This window comes from Zea mays, chromosome 10 (genome assembly GCF_902167145.1).
Source record: "Zea mays cultivar B73 chromosome 10, Zm-B73-REFERENCE-NAM-5.0, whole genome shotgun sequence".
Lineage (NCBI taxonomy): Eukaryota > Viridiplantae > Streptophyta > Magnoliopsida > Poales > Poaceae > Zea > Zea mays.
In genome coordinates, this window is record NC_050105.1 from 69646005 (window position 1) to 69656140 (window position 10136).

The following is a 10136-nucleotide window of genomic DNA, read 5'->3' on the forward strand; positions in this document are numbered from 1 at the left end:
TATATTCTGCTCGACAACAAGTATGGACTTACGCACAAAATATCAGTGAATAAAACAGATGCTATATTCTAATTATTTTCGCCATCGCAATTTTAGGATCGCATCTGTTCCGTCTGTCACGAGTGCGACGTCGTTTTTGTTTTTAATCGTTCGGGCTCTTCCTAAATTTTCGTGCTGTTCAGAAGATATTTGTTCTGAAAATCAGTGCGTTCGGTGATTATTTAAAATTCGTCGCTCGCGCGAATACGAATTCGGAAGCCCGATTCACTCGGACGATTTTATTCCAAGTAGATTAATTTGAACTCGACGACTAGAATGTTCGGGGCAAAATAGTCTGAATCGCGAGTTGTCTGAGAGAAATCATGCGCGAGATTAATAATCAGGAGAATTTGGTAATTAGAGCCGGACTTGAATAATTTCTAACCGATTTAACTTCAACGAAATCAGTCGTAAATTAAAATAACAAAGCCGAAATATGTTTAATTCGGTTCGTTGTTTTTCGCCTTAATTTTAAAAGGTGAATTAAGGGTACGAATTCATCCTACTCCCGTGTATTCGCTAAATCAAAACCGTGACTGCGCGACTAGGAATTATAATTGAGTTTTGATTCTCTCGTAAATTACTGTGACCATGGAATCATGTGTTTTGATCGCAGCTCTAATTTATCAGGTTACGAATCAAATCAAACCATGTCACCAATATTGTTGACCCTGTAGTTATCGCTAAAAATCTGGATATAAGAATATCTATGATTTTCTGTAAGAAAAAGAAGAAATAAAAAAAGAAAAAGAAAATATCCCACGATCTCATCCGATCACCGCTCATCAGGTAAATAAATCCCACACGTTCTCTTGGTTTCCTAATCAAGGTCCCGCGCAAACCTTGACCCTGTTTGTTTCGGCTTCTGGCAGCTTCTGGCCACCAAAAGCTGCTGCGGACTGCCAAACGCTCAGCTTTTCAGTCAGCTTCTATAAAATTCGTTGGGGCAAAAACCATCCAAAATCAACATAAACATATAATCGGTTGAGTCGTTGTAATAGTAGGAATCCGTCACTTTCTAGATCCTGAGTCCTATGAACAACTTTATCTTCCTCCACACGTAATCGTAATGATACTCAGATTCTCCCCACAGCCAGATTTTCAGAAAAGCTGGTCAGAAAAAAGCTGAACCAAACAGTCACCTTTATCTCCCCAGCCGAACTCGCTTTCTGCGTTCTTCTTCCTCCCCGTACACGTCTCTCTCTCTCCTCCAGCTCCCAGCCGGCGTCCTCCTCTACCGTGGATCTCCCCTGCGTGCTGGACTTTCCTCCGCTTCTCCATCCATGGCGCTCGGCTGCTCCAAATCCCTCTCCTATTCGCTCATAGAAACCACGCGCCAGCTCTCTGCTCAGCTGCCGCGTCCTTGGCCCCAAGCTCCTGCGCGCGTGTCCCTGGCCCTCTGCTCGAGCTCGCCTGGTCGCGTTCCAGCTCGGTCGCTCCCTTGGCTCGGCTCTGCGCGCGCGGTGCTCTGTCCCTGCGCACGTCCAGCACCCTGGAATCTCGGATTTCGCCGCGCGCGAGTCTCTCTAGCAACCGTCGAGCCTCGCTGTCCATCACGAAGTTTTCTGCTCGCCACGACGTGTCGAGCTTTCGCGTCAAGTTTCTCTCTTCCGTGCCGGTTGTCCGTCTTTGATCCTCGCCTCGATGTCATCTTGCGCGTGCAACGCTTGCTTGGTGCTCAACAAAACGCCTGAATCAGGACCATCGTCGTTCTCGCGATCATCGAATTGGTTTAGGTCGGTAAGCTGATCTATGATTCCTGTTAGCTAAATTGTTAGATGGATGAAACGAATGATGTGTTTAGTGGGATCCGTCGGTGTCGCTTGTGCTTAGCTGATTTTTGATTGTGTGGTAAAAATTAGCTCTAGCGTAGGACTCTTCGGATGTTCGGTAAAATGGGTGAACTGCAGATCGTCGTCGATATCGTGAATTTGAGTTCAGTTTAGTGTGGTAAGCCAATTCATTATCATTGGTCCTATGCCCGAAGTAGTTATATATACAAGTCGATAATGATCTTGTCTGTAGCATGCGTGTTGTGGTGTATTAGATGTTTGTGAAGTGCTTGTGATCACGGTCGTAGATTAGTCGTCATGCGAAGGTTAGGTTTAGATGTTTATTATGCGATAAATATGTGGGTAAACCTAAGTGAAATAGGATTGAATCGTTTCTATATTTGCGACCTGGTGTATTAGTAAGACGAAGGATAAGTTTCGTGTTTCGAAAGCTTTACTGGTAGGCGTGGTCAGTATTGCCTATGATGAATGATGTTTGTTTAAAGAAGTCGATGTTATGCTCTAATAGTAGTATATATCGGTCTATGTTTGTGATCGGTAAATATCGTAACCAAGTAATGTGTTATATAAATTAATTTGGAAAATAGTTAGAAAACTAGTTAAGTTAATCTTAAGTATGGTTATGGCCGAGTGTGGTTAGCACCATCGACCTATATCTTATGCATCTTAATTCACGAAGAAACATATATCTAATATAATCGAATTGATCTGATGCTTGTGATATGCTTGTATTCCCGTTCTAGATTTAAATTCCTTAGACCACTGAGTTTAGAATTTAATCAATTAGCTAATGAGTTGTATTTAGGCTAATTATGTTTAATGTGTTGTTCGTAATGTTTGCGTTAGGTTCGTTTAATCTAGAAAACCGTGATTATTGCGCTTAGTCGTACGTCGGTAACTAGTATTTCCATATAAACTTGTACGACGCCTCGCCGCTAGATGTTTAAATCTGCTATCGCGTAACACTATTTAGGTTTGTAATATTTCCGTCGATATGCATTCATGTGCATAATGCATTCCATTCAGGTACGATAATTAATTACGTGATGCGGAAGATAACCCAAGTCGACCCCAAGTGCGGGCTCTCCGCATGGAGATGCTGATAAACAAACCTGCCTGATCAAGTGCCAGGACAAGGATGATCGTGAAGTGGACATCATCTAAAAACACTAACCTAGTGTTACCCAGGCAAGCCCCGGTGCATGCAACCCATTCCTTGTGTTTTTAAATTATTTTTACACACTTTAAGTCTAGTGAATTGAGCATTAGGTTTATAGGAGTTGCTTGGAACCCTTTGATGCATTGCCTTCCTTGATATCCATACCTTTATAGATACTTCTGATGAAGTATCAAAATCTGATTTACAAAAATGCTTAGCCCTGCTCAGATCTTGTGGATAGAGGTTGTCTTTTGCTTTAAGGCCTAGCTCAGGGGTTATCCTGAGGAAAGATGGCTTCTACCTGCAAGAATATTTTCATTGAGAGCATGGTGGGATCTTACTGCAAAGTTCCCTGTGATGCTCTTTTCATCCTAGGAACATAAACAATCATAAGGATGGAAGTACTTAAATCGGAACTTAGGCTAGGAACAGGTGATGTTCCGTCCAGGTTAATTAAGGATTGGATGCGTATGTAGGCCTGTTGATCAAGGACTATCTTAACTAGCCACATGCCCTGGATATGGGACAGGGTAAGCTTGAACCCGGCTATTCCATACATGAAAAGACAATCGCGCACTGGGAGTGGAGAGATGGCGAGAGTGGCACGTACCCTCCTGGCAAAGGACCGCCTAAAAAGGGTGGTGTGCTCTCGGGTGGCGCGGACCTGTTCATGCAGTGGAGGATCCGTGGGAATGGTAGACATGCAAGGTTTACGAGAAACATATGTCGTGTGGTTAGAGATCCTCAGCTGAGTAAATCGATTCGGATCGCCGTTATATCCCCGGAGAGTGGAGACTTGATCTCCGACCTACAACCTAAGTTAGGATGTGAACCTCATGAATAAAAATGATGTTGTATTGATGAGATGGTGAAATTAGACCAGATGCAAATAGAGTCTATTAATATCTAATCTGGCGTTAAAATATTGAAAGTAAGGACTCACTTTAGTAAGCTATTTCTGCAAAAGTATCTAAGTTGATTCTTGCTAAAGCCTCTCCTTGATTCCCAAATCCAGCATACCCTTGAGAGTCTTTTCTTTAGTCGGGTAAGTCTTGCTGAGTAATTCCGTACTCAGGGTTTTATTCCCTGTTGTTTTTCAGGTTATAGTTTTGTGCTGCTGTGAATGGTGCTAAGTGCCAGTGGGCTCGGCCTTCTTATATAAGTATACCCCGTCTTTATCTTCTTATTGAGGATGGTCACTTGAGCTAGCATATATTTCAAACTTATAAATAATTTATAACAGTTTAAAGTTATTTCTTTGAATCACCTTTGTAATCACTCCGATCATACAAAGTAAAATTTTTGTAGCTTGTAAAATTTGGTAATAAGATTTCCGCTGCAAAGATGTTGATGTGTGTGATTTGTATTTACTTAATCCCGCGGTTCTGGTTGTAAGTGGTTTATCCGATGTCCTTGGAGCAATCGGACGGATCCTGTTAAGTTATTTAGTGCACATGCATAGCTGTCTGAGGTCTTTGAGACAAGGACAGGTGCATGTGGGCCCAATAACTTGGGAGGTTCTGCCACACCCGTCCATGGGGTTCTGTCACCGACGTAGTCGAGAAGGCCCGAAGAATCGCCTCTGCAGAAGAGCTTTCGAGCGTGAAGACTTGTTCAGTCCGCGGAATCACTTATTCGAACGCGAGTTACTTATCGTAGAAGGTGATGAGTGAGGTATCCGTATCCTAGAGGCGTAGGAGTCCCTCGGCTCGGTCAGCCTTGGCTGCTTACGTGTACTCCGTCGTTTTCAGGATCCACTTTCGAAGTAGTCGAAAAAGCACGAAAGACATTCTGACAGAAAGGATCTTTTTTCGAAGAAAATTTCGACGCAGAGGGGGTTCCCCCCTTTGAGCCCCCAAGGGAGGGTCGGGCTTTGCCGAGGCAAGGCTGACCCTTCCTTGACGACTAAACTTTGCGTGGGAGTGAGGTATATGAACAACTTGAAAGCATCTTAAGGGTAGAAGCGACGTAGCTGTTGGATGTTCCAAGCGTTGCTGTAGACCTCGCCTTGACTGTTGGCCAGCTTGTACGTTCCGGGCTTCAGAACTTTGGCGATGACGAACGACCCTTCCCAGGGAGGCGTGAGCTTGTGCCGCCCTCGGGCGTCCTGTCGCAGCCGAAGCACCAGGTCGCCCACCTGGAGGTCTCGGGACCGGACCCCTCGGGCGTGGTAGCGTCGCAGGGACTACTGGTACCGCGCCGAGTGTAGTAAGGCCATGTCCCGAGCCTCTTCCAGCTGGTCCAGCGAGTCTTCTCGACTAGCTTGGTTGCTTTGGTCGGCGTAGGCCCTTGTCCTCGGGGAGCCGTATTCTAAGTCTGTGGGCAGGATGGCCTCGGCCCCATAGACTAGAAAGAACGGCGTGAAGCCCGTGGCTCGGCTCGGCGTTGTCCTCAGGCTCCAGACCACCGAGGGGAGTTCCTTCATCCATCGCTTGCCGAACTTGTTGAGGTCGTTGTAGATCCGAGGCTTGAGTCCTTGTAGAATCATGTCGTTGGCACACTCTACTTGCCCATTCGTCATGGGGTGAGCCACGGCTGCCCAGTCCACCCGGATGTGGTGATCCTCGCAGAAGTCCAGGAACTTTCTGCCGGTGAACTGGGTGCCGTTGTCGGTGATGATGGAGTTCGGGACCCCAAAATGATGGATGATGTTGGTGAAGAACGCCACCGCCTGTTCGGACCTGATGCTGTTTAGGGGTCGGACCTCGATCCACTTGGAGAATTTGTCGGTGGCGACCAACAGGTGTGTGTAGCCCCCGGGTGCCTTCTGCAAGGGGCCAACGAGGTCCAGACCCCACACAACAAAAGGCCAGGTGATGGGTATCGTCTACAGAGCCTGAGCGGGCAGGTGGGTCTGCCTCGCGTAGAACTGACACCCTTCGCAGGTGCGGACAATTCTAGTGGCGTCGGCCACCGCCGTCGGCCAGTAGAAACCTTGTTGGAAGGCGTTTCCAACAAGGGCTCGAGGTGCTGCGTGATGGCCGCAAGCCCCCGAGTGTATCTCTCGTAGGAGCTCCTGGCCTTCGGCGATGGAAATGCATCGCTGGAGGATGCCTGTGGGGCTGCGGTGGTAGAGCTCCTTCCCATCTCCCAGCAAGACGAACGACTTGGCGCGTCGCGCCAACCGCCGAGCTTCGGCTCGGTCGAGGGGTAGCTCTCCTCGGTGGAGATATTGCAGGTACGGGGTCTGCCAGTTTCGATTAGGCGCGACCCCGCTCTGCTCCCCCTCGACGCGCAGTGCCTCACCCTCGGGGGCCGAGGGTACCTCGGGCTGAACCGAGGGTGCCTCGAGCCGAGCTGAGGGTGCCTCGGGCCGAGCCGAGGGTGCCTCGGACCGAGCCGAGGGTGCCTCGGACTGAGCCGAGGGTACCTCGGACTGGGCCGAGGGTGCCTCAGGCTCGGGCATGTCGTCGATCTTGACGGAGGGTTGATGCAGGTCTCGGGAGAAGACGTCCGGGGGAACCGTTGTTCGCCCCGAGGCTATTTTAGCCAGCTCGTCCGCAGTCTCGTTGTAGTGCCGGGCGATGTGGTTGAACTCGAGCCCGTAGAACTTGTCTTCCAGGCGCCAAACCTCATCGCAGTAGGCCTCCATCTTCGGGTCGCGGCAGTGGGAGTTCTTCATGACTTGGTCGATGACGAGCTGCGAGTCACCGCGAGCGTCGAGGCGTCGGACCCCTAGCTCGATGGCGATCCGGAACCCATTGACCAGAGCCTCGTACTCAGCCACGTTGTTGGACGCCGGGAAGTGGAGGCGTAGCACGTAGCGTAGATGCTTTCTGAGGGGCGAGATGAAGAGCAGGCCTGCGCCTGCTCCTGTCTTCATCAGCGACCCATCGAAGAACATGGTCCAGAGTTCCGGTTGGATCGGAACTGTTGGGAGCTGGGTGTCGACCCATTCAGCCACGAAATCCGCCAAGACCTGGGACTTGATGGCCTTCTGAGGGGCGAACGAGATCGTTTCGCCCATAATTTCCACCGCCCACTTTGCGATTCTACTCGAGGCCTCTCGGCACTGGATGATCTCCCCCAGGGGGAAGGATGACACCACAGTTACCAGATGAGACTCGAAGTAGTGTCGCAACTTCCGCCGCGTCAGGATCACCGCGTACAACAGCTTCTGAACTTGTGGGTAGCGGATCTTGGTCTCGGACAGTACCTCGCAGATGAAGTAGACTGGCCTCTGGACGGGCAATGCATGTCCTTCTTCTCGTCTCTCAACCACGATCGCGGCGCTAACCACCTGAGTGGTTGCGGCGACGTAAATCAAGAGGGCTTCTCCGCCAGCGGGGGGCACCAAGATGGGCGCGTTCGTGAGGAGCGCCTTCAGGTTCCCAAGGGCTTCCTCGGCCTCAGGGGTCCAAGTGAAGCACTCGACCTTCCTTAAGAGGCGGTACAAAGGCAGGCCTCTTTCGCCGAGGCGTGAGATGAGGCGGCTCAGAGCCACAAGACATCCCATGACTCTCTGTACGCCTTTCAAGTCCTTGATGGGTCCCATGCTGGTGATGGCCACGATCTTCTCCGGGTTGGCCTCGATGCCCCGCTCAGAGACAATGAACCCCAAGAGCATGCCTCGGGGAACCCCAAAGACACACTTCTCGGGATTAAGCTTCACGCCTTTCGCCTTGAGACATCGGAATGTCACTTCAAGGTCAGAAAGGAGGTCGGAGGCTTTCCTCGTCTTGACTATGATGTCATCGACGTAGGCCTCGACCGTCCGGCCAATGTGTTCGCCGAACACATGGTTCATGCACCGCTGGTACGTCGCACCCGCATTCCTTAAGCCGAACGACATGGTGACATAGCAGTACATGCCGAAGGGTGTGATGAAAGAAGTCGCGAGCTGGTCGGACTCTTTCATCCTGATTTGGTGATACCCTGAGTAGGCATCGAGGAAAGACAGGGTTTCGCACCCAGCAGTGGAATCCACGATTTGATCGATGCGAGGCAGAGGGTAGGGAACCTTCGGACATGCTTTGTTTAGACCAGTGTAGTCTACACACATCCGCCATTTCCCTCCTTTCTTTCTCACAAGCACAGGGTTGGCAAGCCATTCGGGATGGAATACCTCTTTGATGAACCCTGCCGCCATTAGCTTGTGGATCTCCTCGCCTATGGCTCTGCGCTTTTCTTCGTCGAATCGGCGCAGAGGCTGCTTGACGGGTCGGGCTCGAGCTCGGATATCCAGCGAGTGCTCGGCGACATCCCTCGGTATGCCAGGCATGTCCGAGGGACTCCACGCGAAAATGGTCGGCGTTCGCGCGGAGAAAGTCGACGAGCACTGCTTCCTATTTGGGATCGAGCTCGGAGCCGATCCGGATCTGCTTGGAAGCGTCGCTGCCGGGGTCGAGGGGGACGGACTTAACCGTCTCCGCTGGCTCGAAGTTGCCGGCGTGGCGCTTCACGTCTGGCACCTCCTTCGAGAGGCTCTCCAAGTCGGCGATGAGGGCCTCGGACTCGGCGAGGGCCTCGGCGTACTCCACGCACTCGACGTCGCATTCGAACGCGTGTCGGTACGTGGGGCCGACGGTGATGACCCCGTTGGGGCCCGACATCTTGAGCTTGAGGTAGGTGTAGTTGGGGACGGCCATGAACTTCGCGTAGCATGGCCTCCCCAATACTGCGTGGTAGGTTCCTCGGAACCCGACCACCTCAAACGTGAGGGTCTCCCTTCGGAAGTTGGAGGGTGTTCCGAAGCAGACGGGAAGGTCGAGTTGTCCGAGGGGCTGGACGCGCTTCCCGGGGATGATCCCATGGAAAGGCGCGACGCCTGCCCGGACCGAGGACAGATCAACACGCAGGAGCCCGAGGGTCTCGGCATAGATGATGTTGAGGCTGCTGCCTCCATCCATGAGGACCTTGGTGAGCCTGACGTCGCCGATGATGGGGTCAACAACAAGCGGGTATTTCCCCGGGCTCGGCACGTGGTCGGGGTGGTCGGCTTGATCGAAGGTGATGAACTTGTCGGACCAGTCTAGGTAGACTGGCGCCGCCACCTTTACCGAACAGACCTCCCGACGCTCTTGCTTGCGGTGCCGAGCCGAGGCGTTTGCCGCTTGCCCACCGTAGATCATGAAGCAGTCGCGGACCTCGGGGAACTCTCCTGCCTGGTGATCTTCCTTCTTGTCGTCGTCGTGAGCCCTGCCACCCTCCGCGGGTGGCCCGGCCCTATGGAAGTGGCGCCGAAGCATGGCGCACTCCTCAAGGGTGTGCTTGACGGGCCCCTGATGATAGGGGCACGGCTCCTTGAGCATCTTGTCGAAGAGGTTGGCACCTCCGGGGGGTTTCCGAGGGTTCTTGTACTCGGCGGTGGCGACAAGGTCCGCGTCGGCGGCGTCGCGTTTCGCTGGCGACTTCTTCTTGCCTTTCTTCTTGGCGCCGCGCTGAGTTGACGCCTCGGGGGCGTCTTCCGGTGGGCGGCCCTGGGGCTGCTTGTCCTTCTGGAAGATAGCCTCAACCGCCTCCTGGCCAGAGGCGAACTTGGTGGCGATGTCCATCAGCTCGCTCGCCCTAGTGGGGGTCTTGCGACCCAGCTTGCTCACCAGGTCGCGGCAGGTGGTGCCGGCGAGGAACGCGCCGATGACATCCGAATCGGTGATGTTGGGCAGCTCGGTGCGCTGCTTCGAGAATCGCCGGATGTAGTCCCGGAGAGACTCTCCCGGCTGCTGTCGGCAGCTTCGGAGGTCCCAGGAGTTCCCAGGGCACACGTACGTGCCCTGGAAATTGCCGGCGAAGGCTTGGACCTGGTCGTCCCAGTTGGAGATCTGCCCCGGAGGCAGGTGCTCCAACCAGGCGCGAGTGGTGTCGGAGAGGAACAGGGGGAGGTTGCAGATGATGAGGTTGTCATCGTCCGTTCCACCCAGTTGGCAGGACAGTCGGTAGTCTACGAGCCACAGTTCCGGTCTCGTCTCCCCCGAGTACTTTGTGATAGTAGTCGGGGTTCGGAACCGGGTCGGGAATGACGCCTGTCGTATGGCGCGGCTGAAAGCCTGCGGACCGGGTGGTTCGGGCGAGGGACTCCGATCCTCCCCGCTGTCGTAGCGTCTCCCACACCTGGGGTGGTAGCCTCGGCGCACCCTCTTGTCGAGGTGGGCCCGACGGTCGCGGTGATGGTGCTCGTTGCCGAGGCGACCCGGGGCCGCAGGTGC

At 52.5% G+C, this 10136-nt stretch overlaps 1 protein-coding gene across 1 annotated transcript; it reads left to right on the forward strand.

Moving 5' to 3' along the window:
- The first annotated feature begins 1138 nt into the window (after window positions 1-1138).
- Window positions 1139-3042, forward strand: LOC111590303 (uncharacterized). The gene is made up of 2 exons (XM_023301231.1): window positions 1139-1775; window positions 2859-3042. Exon 1 carries the CDS (start codon window positions 1323-1325, stop codon window positions 1731-1733), a length of 411 nt encoding a protein of 136 aa, XP_023156999.1. The 5' UTR covers window positions 1139-1322; the 3' UTR covers window positions 1734-1775; window positions 2859-3042.
- Window positions 3043-10136: the final 7094 nt, after the last annotated feature.